Source organism: Vitis vinifera, chromosome 2 (assembly GCF_030704535.1).
Source record: "Vitis vinifera cultivar Pinot Noir 40024 chromosome 2, ASM3070453v1".
Lineage (NCBI taxonomy): Eukaryota > Viridiplantae > Streptophyta > Magnoliopsida > Vitales > Vitaceae > Vitis > Vitis vinifera.
The window spans coordinates 11,438,519-11,465,916 of record NC_081806.1 but is presented as its reverse complement, the minus strand read 5'-3'; the positions used below and the strand labels follow the sequence as shown (position 1 = coordinate 11,465,916).

Below are 27,398 nucleotides of genomic sequence, written 5' to 3'. Positions count from 1 at the left end.
ATCAGCTAAGGCTTCCTGCACACTATTAGGAATAGTTACAGTAGATAATTGATTTACAAATAACTTATTTGATTCAGACAAACGATGGTTAAACACATAGTTGCCCATGGGATATTTGACTTTGGTAGACAATTCAGGTTCATATGTGGGTTTAGGAATACCTCTATTATGACGGTGTGGTAACCGTTTCATGAATGGATTAGGTTCCAAATTAAGAACACCCTCAGTAGACGACGATTGGTTTGGCATTTCAGTGAAGGAATCTTTGGACCCAAATTGTTCAGATGGTGGTGATGGTTCAACTGTATTGCCTCTTCTCTCTTCTATCACTTCTTCAGCTTCTGGGTGGTCATTACTACTTGGTTCCAAAGTTGTACCACTCATATCCAATTCACCCGCTTCCTGGTTCACTAGTTCAAATTGTCCAAATTCATTCTCCTCAGAGATATGATAATCATAATCGAGATTTTGAATTTCCTTATGGTACTCCCCCTGAAGTTCAGACTCCAATGAAAAATACATCGAATCTTCATGAAACACCACATCCATTATAATAAACATTCGTCGAGTTAGAGGATGATAACATCAATATCCTTTTTAGTGCAATGCATATCCAACAAACACACATTGCAATGCATGGGAAGTTAACTTGGTGCATTGGTGTTTGTGTAGATGCACAAATGCCATGCAACCAAAAACACGAGGAGGTAGATTTGGGAATATTGGGGCAACTACGGCATTAGTAAGAGCTTGGAGATGTGTGTGGAAGTCAATTGAGCTGGAAGGTACTCAATTGATCAAGTATGCGGCAGATGTGATTGCTTCTCCCCAATAAGATATCGGCATTTTTGCTACTATCAAGGAAGCATGAACAACCTCTAACAAGTGTCGATTTTTTCATTCAGCGACTCCATTTTGCTGGGGTGTATTGGAACAAATAGTCTGATGAATGATGTCATGTCCTTTCAAATACTTCTGATGATTAGAACTCTGATATTCTCCACCATTATCGCTACGCATAACCCAAACCTTTGCATTGTATTGAGTTCCAATCATTTAATGAAATTTTTGAAACAACAAGTTCACTTTATCTTTGGTCTTCATCAAGCATAACCAGGTCATTCTGGTACAATCATCAATAAAAGTAACAAACCAACGCGAGCCACTCAAAGTTGGGACTTTGGATGGGCCCCAAAAACAGGATGTATAACCATAAAAGGAAGCGGACTTTTATTCAAAATTAACAAAAACGAAGCATGATGGCTTTTAGCCAATTCACAAATATCATAACAAAAACCAAAAACATCACGCCTTGCAAACAAACTAGGAAACAATTTTTTTAAATAACCAAAGGAAGCATGTCCTAAACGTCGATGCCACAACTAAATTTCAGACTTTTTCTTCTCCCCTTAAACCCATCTGCCATCAAGGCTTGTCGCACTTATTGGAATCATTTGACTACAAGTCCAAGTAATAAAGTTTTCCCCGCTTAATCACCTAAGAATGGGAAATAATGATTACAAAGATTTGTACAACTAATATCCTAATATCTTAACAGAATTAGGATAGCATTATAAAGGATATAACTACTGATCCTTTTCCTCATTTTGCTTGTATTTGTTTCATTATTCATTACCTTGTACATATGTTATTTCATTTATTTTGATATCCTGTCAATATATTATTGTATGTTAGTTTTTTTTTGTTGGTCTCTCTCCTGTTTATTTATTTATCTATTCATTTAGGATTTTATTCATTTATTTAGTGTTTTGTTTTGCTACTTGTGGAGTGAATATGTTAATGAAATCTTGTTTCAAAAATTATTATTAATTTTTTTTAAATAAACGGAAATTCTTTTTTGGAATAAAGATTTAATCTTTTCAAATAAATGGAATTTTTTTTTCATAGAACCGTAAATATCTTGTTTAATGATTTAAATTTTTTAAAAAAAAAGATCTTATTCCGAAAAAAGAAATAAAAGAAATAAAAAACCTTTTTTAAAACAAAATGTAAAACTGTTTTTTATTATGTGAAAGTAAAAAAGAAACAATTTTAGAAAAAAAAAAATCTTTTAAATATCTTTTTAACAATAAACTGGATTTTTTATGTTTTTTTTTTTTTTTTTACATATTTCTAATTCAAATAGAAATTGCTTTTTGAAATTTAAAAAAAAAAATTGATTGAAAGACTTTTGTAAAATTGCAATAAAATATATTTTTTTAGTTAAAAAAAGAAAAACTATTTTCGGTTAGGATTAATTTATGAATCAAATTTGCAAAAGTCTTGTTTTAATAAATAAGAGATAACCAAAAAAAATTAGATAAACTTGTACTTTTAGTTATTAATTAATTATTTAATTGAAGAAATTTCCTATTTCCAATTAAATTTGTAAAAGATATTCTTTTAATAAATGTTAAACAAAAAATTCTTTTAGATAAACTTATAAAAAAATATTTTATTAGGCAAATTTCTTTTCTTAATAAAATAAAATTTTAAAAAAATCATCTTTTTAAATAAAAATCGTAAGAGAAACTTTTTTTTCCATAAATGAAATTATAAATGAACTTTTTTTTGAGTAAAATTGAATTGAGATCTTTTTGTTACATAAAATCATAAAAATCAATGATAAAAATATTTTTTTTATAAAACCAAATAATAAATCATTTTTGATAAATAAAAAAAGGGATTAAGACACTTTTGTAAATAATTTTTTGTAAAAATTCACTTTCCTATTAATAATTTTTTATTATTAATAAAATTGGATTGAATTTTTAACATTTTTTGTAAACAAAGCTATAAATGTCTTTTTTTTAATTAAAAATTATTTTGCAAATAAAGTAATGATTTTTTTTATGAATAATTTGTATAAGCCACTTTTCTTAAATAAAAATAAATTGAAATACTTTTGTAAATAAAATTGTAACAATTTATTTCCTAACAAGGGCAAATAAAAATCATTTTCTTGTAAATAAAAATTGTTTTTAATAAATTCTTTTGATAAAATAAGTGCAAATAATTTTTTTGAAAATAAAAATTGAATACAAATGAAATTCAATCAAATAATTTGTTGCAAATAAATTTAAGTTTTTTGTTTGTAAATAATTAATTGAAATCATTCATTCAATTTTTTTTTTAATAAAATCCTATGAAATTTCTTGTTATTAATTTAAAAATATTCTTTTTTTAATCAATTTAATAATTCAATTTACATAATTATCTTGTCATTTATCTTGTATATTCTTGTAATTTGATTTCATCATTATTTTCGTATATATTTATTTGTATCATTTTGTTCTTAATATCCATGATTAATTAATTAATTGTCACAATCCCCTTCATTCATTTAGTAAAAATAGTAAGTTTATAGGCTTAAAGGGTTGTTACAGCATACCATCATATCTTCTTAATAGGTAACATAACTCCCAATTTTTGTAGACATATCTTTTTCAAATAACGAGTAACACATGACTTTATTTTTTATTTTATTTTTCCTTTAAAAAAATAAACAAAAATAATTTGTGACTCCAAGTCATCTAAAAATCAATTTTCAAAAATTAAAATTAAAATAAAAATAAAAACAGAACTTGTTATCATGACTTTATTTCTTATTTTATTTTTCCTTTTAAAAAAATAAACAAAAATAATTTGTGACTCCCGGTCATCAAAAAATCAATTTCAAAAATTAAAATTAAAATAAAAATAAAAACAGATCTTGTCGTTCAAGTGGGGATGCACGTAAAAAAAATACGAGTCTTGTGTAAAAGTTATTTTTTAAAACATATTTAAAAATATAAAAAAAATATATTTTAGATTAAAAAATAGACTTTATTTTATAAAAGATAGAGAACAATTCTCAAGTACTGCTTTATGGAATTATTTTCGAAAACATATTATAAGAGAAATGAAAAATGATTTTTCTTAAATTAATAATAATAATAAAATAAATAAATCCACATGCGAATGCCACGTCACTTGCCAAGTCAGCCTAACAGGAGAAGGAGAGAGAGTTGGAATTTTCTGTATCAATAGAGAATCAGTTCGTGATGCTGAGATGGCAAAGGATGGGTGTGGTGTCACTCCAACTTAGTGGACCAATCAAACTCCTTCAAAACATTATCTTATCTTATAGTATCCACATGTCCCATAACCTGACACAATTTCTCTGGCTGTAATTCACTTTGGGATCTCATGGATGAGATTCAAAGTCCCAATCTGGGTTTTAGAGAGCCAAGCACTTGCCAACTCAATACCCCATTTGGGTTCTTTTTGCCCATTTCCACAAATTCATCAGAGACAGAATTTTTGGTTTAGTGTCTCCCTTTCTCTCTCTTTTGGTTGGTTCTTGATGGTACTGATTGAACACATTAAATGTAAGGTGGATTTCATATTGCCATGGTATTCTATGCTAGATTTAGCAATGCAGATTGGTATATGATGGTGTGGATGACAGTATGATTAGGACATCAGTCCTTCATCAGACCCATGTCCTGGTATCACGAGAAGATCCACCTCAATCCCCAGAGTTGAGCTTCAAGTTGGGAGAGAAGGAATGTGTGTCCTTGTTGAAGAAATGCAGCAACATGGAGGAATTCAAGCAATCCCATGCCCGTATCCTCAAGTTGGGGCTCTTTGGGGATTCTTTCTGCGCAAGCAATCTTGTAGCTACTTGTGCTCTGTCAGATTGGGGCAGCATGGATTATGCATGCTCCATTTTCAGGCAAATGGATGAACTGGGTTCCTTTCAATTTAATACCATGATGAGGGGACATGTCAAGGATATGAACACGGAGGAAGCTCTGATTACCTATAAGGAGATGGCTGAGAGAGGGGTCAAGCCAGATAACTTTACTTACCCGACTCTGCTCAAGGCCTGCGCTCGGTTACCTGCAGTTGAGGAAGGAATGCAGGTGCACGCCCATATTTTAAAGCTTGGACTTGAAAATGATGTGTTTGTGCAGAACAGCTTGATCAGTATGTATGGGAAGTGTGGCGAAATAGGAGTTTGTTGTGCTGTTTTTGAGCAGATGAATGAACGGAGTGTTGCCTCTTGGAGTGCCCTTATTACAGCTCATGCAAGCTTGGGCATGTGGAGTGACTGCCTTAGGCTATTGGGGGATATGAGTAATGAGGGATATTGGAGGGCTGAAGAGAGCATTTTGGTCAGTGTTCTGTCTGCTTGTACCCATTTGGGTGCCCTTGATTTGGGAAGGTCTGTGCATGGCTTCTTACTGAGGAACGTGAGTGGACTCAATGTTATAGTTGAGACTTCTTTAATTGAAATGTATTTGAAGTGCGGGTCTCTATACAAAGGCATGTGTCTCTTCCAAAAGATGGCCAAGAAGAACAAGCTTTCCTATAGTGTGATGATATCAGGCCTCGCCATGCATGGCTATGGCCGAGAAGGCTTAAGGATTTTCACTGAAATGCTTGAACAAGGCCTTGAACCAGACGACATTGTCTACGTGGGAGTGCTAAACGCCTGCAGCCATGCTGGCCTTGTCCAGGAAGGTCTCCAGTGTTTCAACAGGATGAAGTTAGAGCATGGGATAGAACCTACAATTCAGCACTACGGATGCATGGTTGATCTCATGGGCCGAGCAGGGAAGATCGATGAAGCCCTGGAACTGATCAAGAGCATGCCCATGGAACCCAACGATGTTTTATGGCGTAGCCTTCTCAGTGCATCTAAGGTTCATAACAACTTGCAAGCAGGGGAGATTGCAGCCAAGCAATTATTCAAACTAGACTCTCAAAAAGCAAGTGATTATGTTGTATTATCTAACATGTATGCTCAAGCTCAAAGGTGGGAGGATGTGGCTAAGACTCGAACCAATATGTTCAGTAAGGGCCTGAGCCAGAGGCCCGGGTTCAGCTTGGTGGAGGTGAAGAGAAAGATGCACAGATTCGTATCGCAGGATGCAGGGCATCCCCAGAGTGAGAGCGTATACGAGATGCTGTACCAGATGGAGTGGCAGTTGAAGTTCGAAGGCTACTCCCCAGACACGACGCAGGTGTTGTGTGATGTAGATGAAGAAGAGAAGAAGCAGAGACTGAGTGGTCATAGTCAGAAGTTAGCAATTGCCTATGCACTCATACATACATCACAGGGATCTCCTATAAGAATAGTTAGAAACCTAAGGATGTGTAATGACTGTCACACATACACCAAACTAATTTCAATCATCTTTGATAGAGAAATTACTGTAAGGGACAGGCATCGGTTCCACCATTTTAAAGATGGGGCTTGCTCTTGTAGAGACTACTGGTGAATGGATACATATTTCTCATTCATGGAGTGATGTTTCCCCAAGTTGTCAAGTTACTCTGCCCAGGAGCTCACGCTGCTATTTGCTTCACCATCCTGAAACAAGCTTATTATGACCGTCAAAGAAAATTGGAGGAGCCACAAGCGCTTGCCTTCTTGAGTATTACCTCCCACACCTTAATGACAAGCAGAATAAAAGAACTAAGAAATAGGAATGAGGAAGACCAACCGATGGATGGCATGATAGAATTCATAATCCACAGAGGGATTAAAAGTAATTGTCCCTTGAAATCACTTTCAAACACATGCTTAATTAGAGGGGTTTGTAGCCAAAAGCATTTGTATTGTCCCAGTGGACATAACAATGTGTGTTCAGGACATGAGTTCGAGTAACTTTATATTGCACAATATTCAAATAAATTACAAGAGGTAAAATCACCTACCTCATTGTTTTGCCGGGTTCTTTTAGCCTTCAAAACTTATTTTCTAGTACTCATCAAGCGTATCATATTTAGTTCTAATTTTAAGATGATAAACCTCACTTATTAAAATACAACAAGTGCCTTCATTCTATGTGAACTGAAGAAATGGCTGATGTAATTTGCTGGGCTCGTGGATCACCAGTTTCTAAAGAAACACCATGAGGGTCTTCTCTGACTAGCATAGCCAGCACATTGAGCGAAGTCCATGCTTTGGTTATGTTGCTACTTGAATCCCCTAAGGTGACAGCAAAAATTGCATCAAATCCACCTGCTCCTGGAACTCCAGCCAATAGAACTCCTTCCATGTCCATAGTAGCATCCAAAAGCCGAGTTTGAGAATTGGGTTCTATCTGCAATTTAGGAAAGTAAAAGAAATTGATGAACTGATAGAACAGCATGGTGATAATAGGGAGGGCTTGAAAGCACATTAGTGAAATTTAGATCACCCACATTAAATCTCGCCATGCCTGTACGCTCAAAATGGCAACAATCTGAATGATAAGCATTGGGCTTTTTGACTTCAACTAAATAATTCAAATTTCCAATTTATTTTATTATATAAATAAAGAAAACTACCTAATCAATCTTACTGCATCCTTCATTTCAAGTTCCTCTTTGGAATCTCAAAAGGTGGAATTTGTGTATAAAACAAAAAGAGCTTACAAGTTGTTTGTGTTAAACTACTAGTTACCGATGCATGATACCAGACTGATAGCCCAGGTAGACACAAACTCAAAGCCATCACAGGGGACCCTCGCTTCAGTTCCAGTAAATTCCATAATTGTCTTTAGGCTACCAATTTAGATTGGCCCCTCTTCCACTAACATGTAATGAATGCATTCATGCATGGTAATCTTCAGTAGAGATCAATATGATACAACCACTAGCTCCAAAGCTTTGAGAGGAGATATTAAAGTTGAAATACCAAGGTTGGGTTTACTCAAAGCCAGATAGATAGCACTTTTGTTTGTCAAGCATACAGGTGCAAGACTAAAATTCTTAGATTGTCTATTTTGAAGACAATATTTGTTAGCTAGTAATGATGTAACTGAAACTTCTTCGTTCAAGAAATATCTAAGAAAAGGGAACAAGATTTATATTTATTATATTATTATTAATTTATATTTTGACTTAACTAATATTTGATATGACAGGGTCTTTGGAGTCATTTTTCTTTTAACACTTAACTCAAGAGTCTGCATTCCAGATATAACAAGATCCTCATCTAGCTACTGAAATTCCTTGGTTTGGAAAAGGTATTTTTGCTCAATATTTACTGAATGAAACTGGGATACTTGGATATAACTGGCAGATACCCTTATTAAGGTGAATCATCGATTGGGTGACAAAAGGGCACTCATACCCAGATTTGGGTATGCATCACAGACTCGTGAGAAGATTGATCTATTTATACTAAGATTGCTCATGCAGTATAAGATCTGCCTCAGGGCACTGTTCCTTTGTCTTCTACCGAGGAAAAGTAAAAAATAAACTGTAGCATCCCTTCCTTTTAGTCCGTTTTTCTCTTTTTCTCATCTTTACAGTCAGGGGAGGGATTATTCACCCTTCCTAGAGAGAATGTCTCTTAAATGTTGTCCAAATAGATTCCAAACATTTAATTTAAACATCAACCAAAGAGCATAAAAACTATCTTAAAAGAACTTTCTCAAGGACAACCTCTCAAGTGATTACACTTTAAATTTGGATAAAGAATGGACAAGCAACCATTCAAAATGGAAAAGACCTACCGGGATGCCTGCAGCCTCACCCATCTGGCGCATATTACTTCTGATCCTAAGCATTGCATCTCTTGCTGCTAACAATGCATTAACAACTGCTTCTTGGTCTGGCCCAGTGGCTCGCTCCATCCACTGTTCAAGTAATCAGGATTTTGTGAATTTAATAAAAAACAAAAGGAGTACAGATAACAATCCACACCTGATGGCATAAATGAGCTAAACAATATCATCAACTTCAAAACTTGAGATTGAAGCTCAATCTACACTTAAAAATAAAAATAAGCATCAATGAGTTTTCAGGTCTTGGAGTGCCTGTACAATATTGTATGGAACATAGTGTGGAAGCTTAAGAGCCACATGCCATGTAAATATATTTTTATATATACTTTTCTCTATTCCTTGGTTCAATCATGATACTTTGTGCATATACGATTAAAAATCCCATATCTAGAAGTGTGATATGGTATCTATAAGAAATCACAGGTTTGTGTGATCTATGACAATTATCACAAACATTGCACAAACCAAATCTAGGCGTTGCTACCATCTATTTAATACTCAAATACTGTTTTTTAATGGTTTGGGCATTAGAAAGAACATGAAAAATTTTAGATTGATCTTAATGTAACTCAAAAAGCATGGTTTAGTATATCCCACCATACCATCTAACATCCATCATATCTTACAAATGCAGCCATTGAATAAAAGACTGGCCAAATAATAAAATCTGAGATCAACAAGCATATGGATGAAATTAGGTCCACTAGATGGAAGGAAAACATGAAATAAAAGAGAGTAAACTATTAAAAATTTTATAGTGAATCAGCAACAATAAATAAAATGGCATCAAACAAGTATGGACTAAAAGATATAAGCATTTACTGTTGATGCGATCAGGCTGGAAGTACTTGCTATTCGTTTAACCCTAAAAGTTTTCCTCAAATACAAACTGGCTCCTTGTAATTTGGGATAAAATTTTTGCTTAGGATTATCTTTTGCATTGGAACCTATTATCCAGATTGATATTGTTGCTGTTGATAAGGTGTCAGAAGATTTTGTTTGAAAGAAAGGGGCATCCATAGAAAGGAAGGATGCTGAGTTGGTATTCCATTTAAAACCTGCATCAGAATCCTCCCACGTTTGTATCCATCCCCAGTGTTTACTACACATATTGTGGCACCCTAAGATCATATTATCCTTTTTAGCTATGCTCTCAAAAAGTTTTCAGAAGAGATATGAATATAAAATTAACCCTTAACTAGGTATTCTTACACATGCAAAAAGGTGGAAATAACCATCATTGCCCAATTCACAGTGTTAGACTACTAAACACATAAACACATGCAAGTTAAACTCTAAACACATGAACACAATGAATTTAGACTCTAAACACATGAACATATTGAATCGTTCACCAAAATGAATGAATATGTGTATATGCACACAAATAATCTTTACATCAGATGTTTGCTTCAAAAATTTATTCTAATGTATAATTTAAGATGAATTTCGCCATTTAGTGAGCATATTCAAGAAGAGCTCCCATGATGTACAATGTTTTTAGCTGACAGAGAGAGTAGGGGGTACAGCTAAGAAATGCTTTAAAACATAAATATTTCAATATAAGCAGGTCAGGTTTAGGAGTAAATAAATGGAAGATGACTCTAAAAACTAGGACTAAAATGAAAAGAATGGACTAAGGGGCAGTGTTATAGTGCCATTTTTGTTGCTTCCACATCTTTCCACATGTGGCTACCCTCTAAGCAACTTTCAATTTCCATGGCAACAACAAAACTGCTCTAGCAATAACATTTCCTCAAATTCAGTTCCAAGAGACATCCAACTTTACTTTTTACTCTGGTAATTCTTTTGTGGTCATAGTACATATTTCCTGTACTTCTAAGTTTCTTTTCAATTGCTGATAAAAAAATATCAACAACCACTAGTCTACCACAAATAAATAAACTGTTTATGCAAAAAGAAGAATCAATAAGAAGAAATTTTGTTAGGTGTGCCTGCTATTGTCTAAAAGATTCCAGCAATCTGATTTAAAAGAAGAGTGTTCTTACATTTATTTTTGAATGATACAAAATTAGAAAGAATTTTTATTTTTGTTCCTACTTGATTGCAGAGATGAGTAAAATGAGATCATAAATTACCTTCTCTGACCTATGAATGCTGCAACTGTTGATCACACATTTATATGCATCCCAATTTTCCTCTGCTAATTTACTCAAAATCTTGAATTGTGTTTCAAGTGCTGAATTTGCCGCTGACAACTTTCTCCATGTTTCTAGGGACTTCTCAGGGTCAGACTTTTGCCACTTCTTTACAGCACCTACCATTGATGGTGTTGATGAACCTCCAGCGCCTGGTTCTCCTAGCAACTACCACATCCACCATGACCAGAAAGGGTAACTAAAAAGAAATAATGGATCTCATGGTTTCCATGAAATGAAGAAAGGCTGTTAAGGACTCACCATTCTATTTATTACAAAAAGGGAAATAAAAGAAAGGTAAAGGATCATTAGAATTGAAGGATGCTATTTCTCAAACAAATCTGTTTCTTGTCAAATAATTTATTGCATTTGTTTCCTGATTTATACTTTTAAATTATTGTTCAAATGGAATCATGTTCCCAGTATATAGCAGGCACCTGACGTTCTGATAAATGAGGAGACAGGACATATTTCATCTCTTGGCAGGTGATAAATGAAGGAAAACTTTTTAATCAATTGGACAACATTAGGGAGGAAAAAGGCATTTTATTAATAAAGCTTTTCACCCTCACAATAGTTACAAATGTCATACTATAAATGCATATCCACATGTAAGCAGCAATGAATGATGATATCTACATACTTACAAGAGTCATCAACGGTGGCAAGGAAAATTTAGTCCTTTCATGGTCCCAATTTCCTTTTAGTATATCATGAATGACTTCTTGTATGGGCAGTCCTTTCACTGCAACCTGGATTATCACAACAGGAAAAATTTAAAAGGAAACAAGTACTAGGAAAAGCTTCCAAAGGACATTTACTAATATTAGTATGATAGAAACATTTTTTTTTTTTTTTTTTTGATAAATAAGCGTAGAATGTATTAATAAGAAGCAAAAAAGCCACAAAGCATACAGGGAGTATAGAAGGCAGCTAAGGCCTCGCAACCAAAAGGAGAAGAAACAAAAAACTCACCAACCCTTAACTGGAAGCTAACCACTCCAAAAAGCCTATAAGTGAGAGCAGCTCCTCTCCAATATACAATTTAGCCCAACCCCATAAATTACAAACAAAAGAATTTTTAAGCTTCTGAATTGCTAACACCCTCCCCTAAAAGCTAATCTATTCCTCTCCCTCCAAACCGTCCAAAAAATGTACAACGAAATGGATTTCCAAATCTTTTTCCTTTTTTTCTCCACAAAAGAGCCCCTCCAGCTAAATAAAACCTCCTTTACAGTTTCTAGAAAAACCCACTGAGCGCCAAACAAACCAAGAACAATATCCCACAGCACTTTGGCCACTGTACAATGTATTAGATTATGATTTACAGTTTCTTCTTCGCAACCACACAAGAAACAACAATTAGGAAGCTATCATCCTCTTTTTTGGAGTATCAAGAGTAAGCACCTTCCCCCAAGCGGCTTCCCACGCGAAGAACGCAATTTTGGTTGGAACTCTACCCACCCAAATGTTACTTTTTGGGAAAACGGCGGCAATGGGGCTTACCAACAAGCTGTACACTTTCTTGACTCTAAACTGCCCGTTTCTTCCTTCCTTCCAAAAAACCGAGTCTTCCTCCAAAGTAATCTTGTAACCCCTCAAAACAAGAAGCAAATTGTCTACCATATCCAATTCCCAATCATTAAAGTCTCTAAGAAACCTTAAATTCCAGCCGTCTTGGCTGAAATTCTGGTCCCACATCTCTTCCACTGTGGCATTCTTATGAACAACCATAGCATAAAGATGCGGGAATCTTTGGGATAGCACTATACACCCACACCAAAGATCAATCCAGAATCTGATTTTGGTGCCTTTTCCCACTTTAAACGCCATATTTTCCCAGCACCAAACAGATTCCTTCAAGATCTCCTTCCAAACCCCTACTCCAAACGCCCCATTTGCCTTCTTTGTCCTCCAACCAAGATCCTCTTGCCCATACTTTGCCACAATCACCTGCTTCCAAAGATCCTCCTTAACACAAGCAAATCTCCATATCCATTTGCCAAGCAAGGCTTTGTTCAAGAGGGCTAACTTTCTTAAGCCAAGCCCCCCCTTTTCCTTATCCGCACAAACCACCTCCCAATTGACTAAGTGGGCTTTCTTTTCCAGATTACCCCCTCCCCACAAAAAATCTCTTTGCAACTTTTCTAATCTCCTTGCCACTATCTTTGGCATGCGGAAAAGGGACATTTGATACAAGGGCATACTAGCCATCGTGGTTTTTATAAGTGTAATTCTCCCACCTTTGGATATATATTGACGTTTCCAAAGGGCAAGTCTCCTCCTCACTCTCTCTTCCACCCCATCCCACACGGAAGAGGCCTTATTAGGCACCCCCAATTATATTTTTGGGGACAAATCATTCTTTTAGATATGAATTCATCATCTTCATCTGAATATATAGAAACAAATCATTCTTCTAGATAAAAATCCATTATTTCATCTTCACCTATGCAAACCAAGAACATGGACAGGCATTTCATTAATTTCTTCATCTAAACCTTGTCAACAATAGCATACTCTCATGGTGCAAAGCTTGCAGCCATTACTCTGTTATAGCAACCTAGACGAATCTGCTATGACCATGTTTGAGTTTGAGTTTATCATCTAAAGGGAGAAGTTGAGGATGCAAACTTATTGTTAGGAAATAAATCCTATTGAGAACATCCCATAGCACCCTCTTTTCCAATATCAATTGCCTCATTAGTTACAGATGCAGGCCTAGAAATCTCAACTATTACCAATTAATCAAATCAAAAAGTATAAAAAGCCTAGAGAGTAAACACAGCTGAATAAATAACAATAGATGACCAATCTTCAGTGATGAACAAAATCCTTTGAAGAACACTTATAACTCAAATCCTTAACAACTCGTCAAACCCTCCATTCAATTTGAAATTTAATTCGATTCCAGGAAAAATAAAAGAATTACACTGGAGGAGGGACTGTCAAGGTGGTTAATCTTGGTGATTGAGTCTATCGATCAGGGTTGGAAAAATACTTCCTTCTTTGACTTTCAAAGATGATTGAAATTATAGAATCCATTTCCATAGAACTCTTTTGTGATTGACAACTGAAAGAGAACCCACCATCTTGTGGTATAGATTCAAAATCACTTTGACCTTCTCTCCAGAGATACACAGGGTGTTATGAACACTAAATACCTTCTTGAGACAAATGATTCTATCATCCATAACTATGTTACTGTTCCCATTTGATCCCAAGAAAATGGAACTAGTTTGGGGTTGATAATCTAAATATCTTTTTTGAAGGAATAAGAATTGAAATATTACAAGAAAAGGAAAAGAAAAAAAAAAAAAAAAACTAGAAGGTTAATAGCAAGTATTATCCATGCAATTATATTAAGGAAAATCTCCTTATGTACGTACAACATGAAGTACTATAATATCCATCTTACTCTTCCTTTTTCTTAAAGATGAAAAGGCACAAAAGTAAAATTTAAAGAAGTTTTTCATACAATTCACCACTTGCCTGAACAGCTCCACCACCCTTCACTTTTCAAGGTGGATGAATGAAAAGTAATATAAAGGGAGAAAAAAGGAGGATAATGGAAGGCAATGAGCACGAGAAATTTCCTAATGCCTTTGCACCCCACTTGAGGTTTTCAACTTTGACCTTGTTCTGTTTAATTTCTCTTTTGATATAAAAACTGAAAATAATTATCAATATAAAAAGAGTGAACAAAAAGAGGGGTGAGTTATCCTTTGAAAGGGTTAAAATGCGTTGCTTAAAATTAGTCCATTCAGGAATGAAACTTGGAAGTTAGCATAAATAGATGGAAGTTCAAGGTTGCTATCACATTGACATAGAATTATTGTGCCAACAACAACAAATCCCAAGCTGCATATTTGATTTATTATTTTGAGGATCTGAATCAAGAAATTATTTATTTATTAAAATTAATTCAGGCAGTTTGCATTGAACTTACTATTTTAATGAAAAACTATTGAGCCAATCATGTATAAAGGTATAGTTGCTTGTTCCAATTTTCTGCTATTTTAACCCCACATTGTGAGTAAGAAGACATATATTAGAACACAGTAACAGAAGGCAGGCACCAAAAAGTGCATGTAGCTCATAGATAGAGGAAAGGCATAATCACTTAAGGATCCAATCTAAAAGATTTTCATTGAGTGCAGATCTTTAAAGAAGAAACAAACCTTATAAACCCATCCAGTTCTTCCTCAGAAATAGAAGAAAAAATTTTAAAGAACAAAACAATGTCTTTCAGATTTATTTGCTGCAACAATGTAATGAAGGAAAACAAAATTATTGTCTCATTAAATGGTGGAACCCCACCTACCCAACCCCCTGCAATCCCATCTGTCCACATGCTTACCATGGGAGCACAAATGCCATTGGCCCATTGATATCTGACAAAGACAGCATGAATCATAGATAGCTTTGATTTCTATATTGATGTGAAATTTAGACAAGAATCAACACTATAGGCTTCCATCAATGTACACCAAAACCATCCACAACATGCACAAACCTAGAGAGAGATACCTGAGCAGAAGAAAGGACTTCCGGGGAAAACCGGACATATCGTTGACTGCCATAAACTGCAGAGCTGACATCAAAACCGCTGCCAACTTTCCCTTGTGCAATGCAGTGAGCACTTTGAGCTATCACATGCACCAAATCAAGATCCACACAATCTTTTTCTTGGTGTTGATCTTTATTCAATGAAGATAAATTAACAACTCCAAAGTAATGAAGTAAAGCAGCAACCACTGATGTTGTCATTGCTGCAGATGAACCCAGTCCAGTTTTTGCCACTTCAGGTTTGCAATTCTCTCCATTTGATTCCTCTGCATTAAAGGTAATTGGTGTAAAAGGCGGAAGGGCAGCCAACACATCTGGTGTCAAAGGGAGTCCACGTGCTTCAATCTATAAGAAAAGGTAGGGTATAGTTGTAATAATCTGTGAATAATGAAAATGTAAATGAAAGATAGCTTAGAGCAGCAGGACCTAAAACATGACTCTGTAGTAGAAACACCCAAAACCATTAAAATTGTTAAAGAAACTAGCATAAACACTGAAGCAGCTTTTTTCACAAAATATGCGATCATTAACGAAAAGCTTGAAAATACATTTTTTCATCCTATTTAACAAGACATCCTAATTCAGGATTTTTGGACATTTTAAGATGTATGTGTCAGACACCAATACTCTTGCAACATTCATTTTCCTTTGAGGTTAACCCATCAAGATATCCTTGTATCCATGTCATAGATTGATACACACAGCTTCCAAATATTAATGCTAAACCAAACATATGAATTGATGAATAGAAATAAGGGGTTAAAGAACACAGCATTTGAAGTAATGCAATCATCTGATGTAAATTTTTGCAGACTTTATGTAACACAATGCCAGATGGAATACTCCATAATACTATATCCAAAATGTTATCAGCAATACATAATGCAGAATCCTCAAAATTCTGACAGTGACTGATTTTTAAAAATCAAAAATAAGAAGTCCCAATATAAAATAAAATTAAAAAAAAAAAAGCACTTTATTTCAATAGATTTTGATTTTTGTTTATTATTAATTATTATAAGCCATTATATTCTAGGAACAGTAAAACAAATTTCTAACAAAAACCACTTGCCGTAAAACTCAAGTATACCATGTTCCTGACCATATCCCTCAACTGTCAAGAAGATCTACAATAGGGTAACAAAACAAGAAAAAAAAAAAAAAGATAAAGAGCCACAAAATATTAACTCAATAGATTGAGAAGTTTAAAAATAAATAAATAAATAAGAAAGAACTGAAAGGGAACTCACATAATTCCTGTATGAATAAAAATCATTGCAACCTAAGATTGTAATATCAAGACCTGCATAACAATTCAGTTGGGCCATTAGACTATTGAAGATCCCATATTCTTTTCTCACAAGTGACAAGCATGTAAAGCATCAAAAGTTACCTTGTAAGAGTTTTGTGTGTAAAAAATCATTATTATTCTTGTCAAGTGTTGCACGTGCAGCTGCTATAGTGTATTGCACTGCTTGCTCAACGAAAGGATTCCTTGATTCACTGAGATCTTAAAGCAACTATTACTGTAAGCTCACCTCAATAATGGATTAAAGCACATATCCTATCTGATTTGCATTCATTTATTAGGCCAAAACTACTCAGAATAAGCTTTTGTGGACCAGAAACTTATTTGTCTGTTAACCAGATATCACTCGATGCTATACACACATGCATGAACAAAGTACACAGGCTTTGAAAAAGAGACGTAAATGCACTAAATGGATCAAAGATATTAAATTATAAAACAATAAACATAAGGCAACCAACAAAAACTTGCCTTGAAGAAACACATTGGAGCATTAAATTTTTTAGTGACATTTTGTACATAGTTTCTCTGGAGAGCTGAGGAGATGTTAATTTCACATCTGTCCATGCCTGAAAAACGAGAAATAAAAGATGACATCATAAAGAATCCAACACAATGGTAACAATGCTTCTTAATAAGCTGGCTCCTCCTGGTAAGACAACAAATTTGTTAGTCAAAAGGATTAGCTGAGTTGAAATCATAAAAACCAATTACTCCAATCAAAGATGTAAACTGCAATGAGAAAATAACGTTGGATTTTTAACAAGAGTGAGAAAAGCATCAAATCAATGATAACCGCATGAGGACCATTTTGATCATCTATAAGGTAGTCAATGGCAGGCGAATAACCAACCATTTCATAAGCAACAGGTTCATAAATGGCTGTTTGGATCGATTTATTTACTAGAGTCCGTAGGCATTCTTTCTTGGACATAGGTACTCACATATCAGTGCAAACCACAGGTATTTTGTTCTTGACAATCATAGAATATACACCAATTTTTTGGTTTATGAGACACCTTTTCAACAACTTAAAACTTCAGCTCCACTAGTAAGCAGTTAACATCTTCAGTACCAAAAATAGATTTTCACAACTGTTTTAGCAGCTTAAAATTTACAGCCCTAGAAATTCAGCACTAAGCATCTTAGGTACTAACTTTTAAATTGAACAATTAGAAATTGAAACACAGATTTAAGAAAGATTACATACCCAAGCCCAGCTATCAGGCTCGATATCTTCGCGCAGGGGTTTCACAATAGCATAAAATCGAGCATTTGTGCTGAGCACTATTCCTGCATTGGGTCTCTCCAAAATTAGGTAACCCCCAGTCATCAAGACCTTTCCAGGAGCAGAAGCCCTAATTCCACATCAAGAACATCAAAATAATATTAAAAAATTCAATCTTTTCATGCAACTAAGAGATCACAAAAAATCAAAATATATTGATTGCAGGGAAAATTGAAGAAAAGAAATAATCTTGAACCTTAGTAAACCTTCTCACATTTGACATAACTAAGTCAAGCCTTTCATTTTCGTCTATGAAGCAAAAGAGCAGAAAGCATATCATCCACACTTTTTCTTTCCGTTTCCTCCATTTTCTCACAAACCAAACAGAGATTTGAGAGATTCGTAGAAATCTACAAAAATCTGTTTGATAACTGGAAAACGGAGAAAAGAACCCACGATCTTGAACCTCATTAAACCTTCCCAAATTTTGGCATAGTTTCTTCTATGAAACAGAAAAACAACAGAAAAAACAGCATGTCTAATTTTCTTTCGTTTTCTTTCATTTTTCCAATAATCAAACAAAGATTTTTCAAATTCTAATAAATCCATGGAATCCACAAAACTCAATAGCCTGCTGCCGAAAAAAGGAAGAAAATAAAGCAACCCACAACCTAAAACCTCAGTTACTCTTCCAATTCAGGCAAATTTGTTGATCTTCCATTTTCATTTTTTTCCTCAGCGAAGCATAGTTTTCCAAACAGGCAAAAAACTCTCGATACTTTTCTTCTGATTTTTCCATCAAACAAACAGAGATTTTGGAGAAAAATCAGTGTATACAATCATAGAAGGGACTTACACCACAGCCATTGTTGGTCTGCAATGGAAGGGTGGGCAGCGATCGAAGACAGCAAAGAAGAGCTCCCGCAAAAAGGACGAGGAGGCTTTATTGTTAGGTTTTAACGCCCACAGTTCACTCTAGGACCCACCCATCACCCCATTACTAGTTTACTACCTCTTGGTGGTGACCCCATTTGCCCTTTGAAAATCAGACTCCCCAAACAACTGATCTTCGAAACAATTGTCAAAGATCATTAAATAACCCTTTTTCTTTTTTTCTTTTTTTCTTTTTTATATACTTCATCTATTTTTCCCTTCATTTTCTTGCTTACTCTTACGGTCTTGCCTCTATTTTCTCTCTATCTCCCCTTCTTCATATATATATATATATATTCACTCACACCCTTTACCAATTTTAATATGAATATGATAAAGCAAGGGTCTATTTGAAAACTATTTTTTAAAATAATGTTTTGTTCTTCAAAACAAAAAATACAGAAAACACGCTTAACAATCAAACATTATTTTTTGTTTTTTATTCTTTATTCTTTATTCTTAAGAACAGAAAACATGGTTATAGACCCCTTTTTTTTTACCAAGGGACTTTCGTTTTTTGATTACTATCATTTATTGCATTTTATGGAGCGTTATCTTGGCTTTTTCTACCACCACTTGATGACCACTCGGGGGTGAGTTGGGTATTTTCATTTGGGGGAAGTGGGAGACGACCTCTACGAGTGAGCAAGCTGCATAGGACGCGTAGCAAAGGACATTACTACCTCGGTATGGTGGTGGTTAGGATGGAAATGTCTCTAAACGAGGAGCAGTAGAGTTGGTCATGGATATGGCTTGAAGACATATGGTCTGAGCTAGTTGTAATGGGTTGTGCTATGTTTGTGCTAGACCTTTGCCACATGGGAATTTTATTGGAAATTATGATGGGACCAAATTTAGAAAATGGTTTACTCCACCATGGGTTGTGTAACACCCGGGCATTTTCTTTTAAGGGTAATTTAGGAAATTGTTATTACTAATTAAATTAATTAATTAATTAATTTAATAAAGTGGAAGAGGGGTAAAAGTGTAATTTTACGAATAAATACCCTAGGTATAAATTAGAAATTTTATTCTTTCCCTTCTTTTCTGAATAGAGTTCCTGTTCGCAGAATTCCAGAGAACGTAAGGTTGGAGTCAGATTTCAGGGTTGAAGAACAAATCTCTATAGGTAAGATTCTAAACCCTAGTTTAATATTTTAGATTCATTAGTTAATTTCAAACACATTAGATATATTTTTTTTGGAAAACCCCAAATCTAGATTAGGGTTAGATTATTTTTTTTTAATTCGTTTTAATATCAAATAGTGAAAATTTAATATTTTGATTTAGTATTGGAATTTGGGAGATCTTAAGTTTTATTAGAAAAAAAAAAATTTGCTTGGAATATTTTGATTTTAGGTTAGGGTTAATTAAAATAATAATAATAATAATAATAATAATAATAATAATAATAAAAATAAAAAGGAGGAAGAACGCGTGTGCACTGGAAGGAAGGAAGGAAGGAAAAAAAAAAAAATGGGGGCACGCGTACTATGCTACTGGAAGCATTAAAAAAAAAAAAGAAAAAAAAAAAGAAAAAGTGTGTGCGTGTGCCAGCCTGCATGTATATGTATATATATATATATATAATGAATCATCATTAGACAAAAAAAAAAAAAAAAAAAAAACTTTGCTTTTTGGTGTGTACCCGAGGAATGGTTGGGTGGAAAAACCTTACTTTTTGGTATGTACCCGAGGGATGGTTAGGTGGCTTTTGAATTGATTAATTAAAATAATAATATTTAGTTTTAGATTTATAATTAAGATAATAGTAATAATAGATTTAGCAATATATATATATAGAGTTTTATAATGAAATAAAATTGTAATTTAATTAAATTAGTAGTGTGTTATTAGAAACAAATTGGGAATTTATTAGTTTTATTTAAATAAGGAATAGATTAGTTAAATTATAAATAAATAGTATTAATTGTTTCTCTTATATTATATTAGGTGAAGAGTAGATTATATCTTTTTCAGAATTATTCTTCTCCCAAGCTTTCAAGGACTTCTTTTGAGGTAAGGGAAGTTAATGCAATATTTATAAAATTAAATTATTTTATATGTTATTTTGAATTGTGGAAAATAAAATTATATTTTGTTACCATGCATGGATCAAATTGTTTTGCACTAAATATTATGTTGGAATATTTTGTTTTATTTATGATACAAAATATGGAGATATTATGTTGTGTAAATTTGAATACTTGAACAAAAACATCACTCTGGTTTATTTGGCCCTTGTCAACAGGATATAATAGTTGACTATTCGGTCTTGTCAACGGGATATAATAGTTGACCTTTACATTTCATGGTGGGAATGTAATTGATTTGAACCCCAGCCTCTAGGGGTTTGGTTAGAGGTTACTAGTACTAGTAGTGTTTGGTTCCATCCACCAGGAACAATTTGAGGCTAGCCACCCATTTGAAAAGTCCCACCTAACTGGGCATTTGATATTTGATAACCAGAGTAATGAAAAAATTGAATGGATTTGATTGAGTCTGATGTGAAAGTGTTTGAATTTGATATGAAATTGGTTGGTTGAATTTTGAATATATTGGTATTTTTGAAACTCTGATATTTGATGAGAAAAAAAAAATTGATATCTCCTATTTGAAATGAAAATATTTGATCCATGAATTGCATTAATATTCCTTATTGGGCTGTGAGCTCATTCCCAGTTGTTGAAAATTTTTCAGGTACTCTTAGTTCGGGTGAGGAGTGATGGCTAGGCTGAGGAATGGTCATCATTAGGATTTGACTTAGGATTTTATGTTGGATTTTGTTTAACTATTAGTTATGTTATTTTGGATCATTTGGTATTTGGAAGTTATTTGAAAATTGAATTTTGAGGAATTTAGATTTTGTTCCGCTACTCTGAACAGGTATTTGGTAATTGGTAACATCTAGTTACAATATGATTGTTCGGGTCAGATTATACCTTAAGCCTTCGGGTTTGAGGTGTGAAATGACCGTCACGCCCTTGGAGTGGGTCTTGGGGCGTGACAGGTTGTGTGAATCAAGATCTATTATAATAGGTCTGAGGGAGCAAAATTTGAAGACCAGATGAGAAATTGAAATGTGCAGGATTCTTAAAGGGAAACTATTGCGGCTACCAAGTTCAAAACCATAGTCGGCTCCCAACTCAAGGAGTATTGTTTAGCCTTAACAAAAGAGGATCATGGACGCCAATCTGATTCCTATATTACATGTGAAAAGGTCCATTTTGCGCATAATTGCTCCACATGCTAACATCGACTTAGGGAGCTATTCTTTTCTAGATACTTGTCGTCACATGAAGAATTGCAATTATGTTCATTACAAGCTTGACCCGACACTAGATGTGCCACCCATGATTATGGGGATTGCATTTCTTGCTCTCCCCAAACGAATGAAGTCCTAGCATGTTGAATATTGTTCTAAAGTAGAGCTTAGTGAACCACAATGGATCAATTGTGATATTTGTACATTTAGAATGGATATTCTAGGGCAGTTTGGGGTTATAATGGTTGATCAACCATGGGACATTCATATGGAATTACCTTATGGGACGATGGCAGATGATGAAATGCACAGTCTTAGTGTTCATATATTGCAAACTGATGGTCTGGTTTTTTTTTGGTCACTAGACGCACTATGGAGCTTAGATGAGAATGTCTAGAATTGTAGGAATTAGAAGTTAAGAGGAAACTTGGAATTCTTTAATTCCAATAGTGTCAGGTCAACTCACCACCAACAAAGCAACCACCTTGCACCTTGGGCCCCACTCCTACATGGCCATGCATGGCAACCCTCCAGTGCACCACCCATAGGCTAAGTGTCATCCTCTTAATTCTTCATCTTTTGACGTTAAAATTTAAAATTCAAAACTCCAGTTTTCAAATTAATTTTTAAAACTCCAATTTTTAAATAATTTTCAAAACTCCATTTTTCAATTTTAATTTTCAAAACCTCAATTTTCAAAATTCCAATTTTCAAATAATTTTTTTACAACTCCAATTTACAAATAATTTACAAATCTAATTTTCAAAATTTTAATTTTCAAATAATTTTCAATTTTCAAATTTTCAAAACTTCAATTTACAAATAATTCTCAAAACTTTAGTTTTTCAAATAATTTTAATTCAACTTCAATTTTAAAATAATTTTAAGTCTTTTTTTCCCTCTTTACTTAAGACTTTGAGTCATCAAAAATCTTGTTTTTAATAAACTTGCTACATCTCCCTTTAGGTGAGCACTTTCACAATTTTATTTATTTTTTAAAATAGTTTTCCGTTTTTCTTGATTTCTAACAAATATGAATGAATTTTCATAATTCCAAAATAATGGAATTTATGAGGTTAATTCATGTTAAAATAAATTAGATTTTAGTGGGGGCCCGACATCCATTTTATTTTCTTTTAAAATGATTTGAGTGAAGTGCATAATTGTCATTGATGATTTCTTAATATGTTTTGTGACACCTACAATATATTTTGTATTCTTTATTGTGCACTAACCCTATTTCATGATACGCATCATTATTTGTTGTTAAGGTATACTCTCTCTCCTACTTTGTTTATTTATTCTCCATGCATGATTGGCTTTCAATGTATGATTATTTCTTGGTATTCATTGATTTTCTTATCAATTGTCACAGTTGCCTCACCTTATTTAGTAAGGACCCATTTTTAGGGACTTAAAGAGGTGTTATGACTTACCATCGTACCTTCCTAATAAGTAACCTGACCCCCGAACCCAGATTCGGTTTTTCACAAATCTGTTTTACCTTCAAGAGTCACACTTAGTGTCACACCCCAAAACCCACTCCAAGGGCATGACGATCATTTCACACCTCAACCCTAAAGGTTCAAAGTGGAAACAATACAAACATTCATATTATAACTGGAAATTTACCAATTACCAAATTCCTGTTCAGAGTAGTAGAACAAAAATTCTAAAATCTCTAGATAACAATTTTTGAAACTAACACATCAAATCAAGTGTTATTGTCTAAATAACTCCAAATTCAAATAATTCTAATGGAAAATAAATTTTAACATCTAAACAATGCTCAAAATAAAGAGAGTTTTGACAAAAGTCCTAACAAGCCAATTTCCCCTTCTAACCGTCACTCCTTCCCCAAACTGAGAGTACCTGGAAAATTATCAACAAAGGGGGATGAGCTAAAAACCCAATAATGAATATTAAAACAGTTTCATGGATCAAATAGTTTCAATCATGCTTATAAATAGGAGATTAGTGTCAAATCATTTTCATAAAAACGTTACAAATATGCTAATACATTTTAAAGGGTTTAACCAAACATTTTTATATATATCAAAACCATTTCATATCCATTTCAAATCAAATACATTTCAATTGTTTTCACTCTAGTTATCAAATAACAAATAGTGCCCATTTAAGTAAGACTTTACAAATAGGTGGCTAGCCTCAAATGTTTTTTTTAAGGTGGACGGAAACACTACTAGTACTAGTAATCTCTAACCAAACCTTTAAAGGCTGGGTTCAAATCAATTATATTTCCCACCACGAAAATGTAAAGGTCAACTATTATATCCCGTTGATAAGGGCTAAAAAGTAAACTATTATATCCCATTGACAAGGGTCAAACAAGTCAGAGCTAAATTCTTTATTTTATTTATTCCAACTTACAAAAGTAGAAAATCTCCAAGTGTTTCGATATAAACAAAATAAATGTTATAACACATTTTTCCGTACTAAAATATATTTGATCCATGTTTAAAAGCAAAATTAACAATTACACATTTCAAACAACATATAAATATATATATATATATATATATATATATATATATATATATAATTATTTTCTTTTGCAAAGTTTGTATTAATTTCCCTTACCTCAAAAGAAGTCCTCAAAAAAACTTTAGAGAAAAGTAATTATGGAAAATCTACACTTCACCTAACAAAGTATAAAAGAAATAACCATTACTATTTATCTAAAATTATAGGTTTGACAATCCTAAAATTTTAGGTATTCAAATTAATGTTTTTAATTATGAAAGATAATTGAATCTATTCCTATTTTAGAAAAATTAATAAATTTCTAATTCATATAAAACTTAAATTTTATTTTCAATTTATTTCTAGGGACACAACATAATTTAATTAAACTACAATGTATTTAACTAATTAAATTTTATGTTACTTATTAACTTAATATTTATCATTAATCTAATTATAATACTATAAATTTAACTAATTTGTACTTCACCTCGTTTATTTATACATAGTTTATTCTACCACTTTCATATTTTCCAAACACAACTATAACACTCACACAACTACTAATGTAATATATATAAATATGTATATACCATCCACCCACTCATATACTCCACGTGCATGCCTCTTTATTATTATTAATATTATTATTTTCATCATTCTTCATTCTTCCACACGCACACATTCTTTTTTTTTTTTTTAATTTATGGCCACTGTGCACACTGTCTCAAAACCTATTTATTATTATTATACATTTTTAGAAATCACCCAATACATTGAAATCTTATAATTTTTTCTTCCTAATATTTTCCAATCCCTTAAGCCACATATAATCATATATTTATTTATTCATTTAATTTTTGAAATTTCATTGTTTAGATCTATTCATCTAAGAAATTTTGAATTTCTCTATTTTCATCAATGGAACAAACTATATTCATAATTTCAATATTTTGACCTAAAATTTTTTAAATAGATTAACCCTAGCCTAAATCGAAATCTTCCCAAGATTTTTTTTTCATCTAAAAACTTAAGATTTCCCAATTTCCAACAATAAATCAACCCATAATCTTAAATTTCCAATATTTTGATATTTAAACGAATTAAAAAAAAAAACTAACCCTAATCTAAATTTAAAAAATTTCAAAGAATATTTAGTGTGTTCAAAACTAACAAACGAATGTAATATATTAATTTAGAGTTAGAATCTTACCTGGAAAAATTTGAACTTCAAACTCTGAACCTCTAACCAACCTTTGAGCCCTATGATCTCCAATTTTCTAATTTTGGTTGATAGGGTTTTCTGAATAAAGAAAATAAGAGGAAAATCTAATTTATACCTAGGATTATTAATTGTAAAATGACTCTTTCACCGTTAATGAGTTTAATTAATTAATTAATTAATTACTTGTAATTTACTATTTTGCCCATAGAGTAAATTTTGGGTGTTACACTTAGGGTTTTTATTTCTTATTTTATTTTTTTCCTTTAAAAATAAAAGAAAAATAAGTGGTGACTCCAAGTATTTTTCTAAAAATCATATTTCTCACCAAATAAATAAATAAAAAAGCAAGTCTCACAATCAAGTAGGGACGCACGTGAAAAATACGGGTCCACAAAATGGTGACTCCATTGGGGAAATTTAGAGGGTCAAACTTGAACTTAAGTTTAGGCAAATGTGGCGTTTGATTAGTCAGTTGATAGATACCTTCTCCTTGTGTTTTTCTATACTTGAGTGTTCATAGCATATTGAGAGTTTGATGTGATGATTTCCTCTAATTGATTGTTATATTCATTTGGGACATTGACATGCTGATGATATTGATTGATTCTTTTGATTGTCTTAGTATATTGATTTTGCTTTTGCCATGATTATCCTGTTCACTTTGACATGTATGTTCACATTGTTGTATATCTTATTGTCATAGTGTTGACTCCTTTGCTCATATATTATCTTGATCATCTTTGAGCATGCTATCCTTGTTGCTATTCATTTTGATTGTCATATCCCCATTTAGAATGTGTGTGGACAAGGATGATATACTTGCGCCCTACTTGACTGCTCGTTGCATGACTACTCTCTTCTAGTGTGATTGCATGTTGTTTGTTTGTGTGGGTTGCACATCTATCCCTTTACCTCCAACCCTCTAGTTTTGGTTAATCATTTCTTTTCGATTCTTACATTTGCAAGTGTGAGACCTTGTGTGTACTTGTTTCTCTAGTTGAGTTAGTAGTTAGGAGTAAGGTTTAACGATGGGCTATATTGATGTTTGGGAGCATTCCAGAGGAGGTTGAAATATTGAATGTTGATTAAAGTCCGATCTTTGAAGACTTGTATAGCCCAAAGCTAGGTTTCATGGATATTTGTGTGACCAGTGTGTTTCATTTTCTGCTTTAGTTTCATTTTCTGCTTTAGTTTCATAGGATTGTTGAATGCACCCACACTGTTCACTGTACACTTTAGTTGACTACTGAGTGCTGAGGGTTACGAGAGTTTTCACCATAGGAAACCCTTTGGGATGTTGAGGTAGTGCATGTGTGGAGGTGATAACCACCTTGCATGGAAGCGCACCGTATTTTTAGAGGCGTGGAAAGGGTTGTGTACCATCGGAGGATATGATCGCTTCTACTAGAGATCCTTTAAAGTCCACCCCTCTTTTTTTTAAAGCCACTTTGACCTTGTAAAGCAAGCCTTAGATCATTTGATCAGGATTCTTTCCCTACATGTGGGTGCATCTGAGAGCCTTTAAAGCCTCTTTAGTTAATTTTAGCCTAGTACTCTCTCATTTAATCTCTAGTTGAGAGTGTTCAGAGATCAGTATGAGTTTGAGTTACAGTTGGACATTTATTCTACACTTTAATGGCTTGCTCATTTCAATTCAGGTTAGCATTTCTTCCGTGTTTT

At 33.4% G+C, this 27,398-nt stretch overlaps 2 protein-coding genes and 1 long non-coding RNA gene across 4 annotated transcripts; 2 read left to right on the top strand and 1 right to left on the bottom strand.

Annotated features, from left to right (window-relative positions):
- The first annotated feature begins 4,162 nt into the window (after positions 1-4,162).
- Positions 4,163-6,291, top strand: LOC100247257 (pentatricopeptide repeat-containing protein At1g31920). Its single transcript, XM_002275748.4, has one exon. It carries the CDS (start codon positions 4,452-4,454, stop codon positions 6,267-6,269), a length of 1,818 nt encoding a protein of 605 aa, XP_002275784.1. The 5' UTR covers positions 4,163-4,451; the 3' UTR covers positions 6,270-6,291.
- Positions 6,292-6,587: 296 nt separating this feature from the next.
- LOC100242124 (phosphomevalonate kinase, peroxisomal) lies at positions 6,588-19,016 on the bottom strand. Of its 2 annotated transcripts, none has more exons than XM_002275772.4 (10): positions 18,668-19,016; positions 17,794-17,941; positions 17,055-17,152; positions 16,668-16,777; positions 16,525-16,577; positions 15,236-15,619; positions 11,353-11,457; positions 10,646-10,873; positions 8,496-8,618; positions 6,588-7,097 (listed from the first exon to the last, which is right to left on the bottom strand). In XM_002275772.4, the coding sequence occupies exons 1-10, from the start codon at positions 18,676-18,678 to the stop codon at positions 6,831-6,833; spliced, it is 1,527 nt and encodes a 508-aa protein (XP_002275808.1). In that variant the 5' UTR covers positions 18,679-19,016; the 3' UTR covers positions 6,588-6,830. The 2 variants fall into 2 exon arrangements, with proteins under 2 accessions (XP_002275808.1, XP_019080389.1); XM_019224844.2 differs by lacking the exon at positions 18,668-19,016 and adding an exon at positions 18,068-18,631.
- A 665-nt stretch (positions 19,017-19,681) lies between these two features.
- LOC132254858 (uncharacterized) lies at positions 19,682-21,663 on the top strand. Its single transcript, XR_009467294.1, has 2 exons — positions 19,682-19,873; positions 21,445-21,663. It is a non-coding gene; the product is annotated as an uncharacterized LOC132254858 (long non-coding RNA).
- Positions 21,664-27,398: the final 5,735 nt, after the last annotated feature.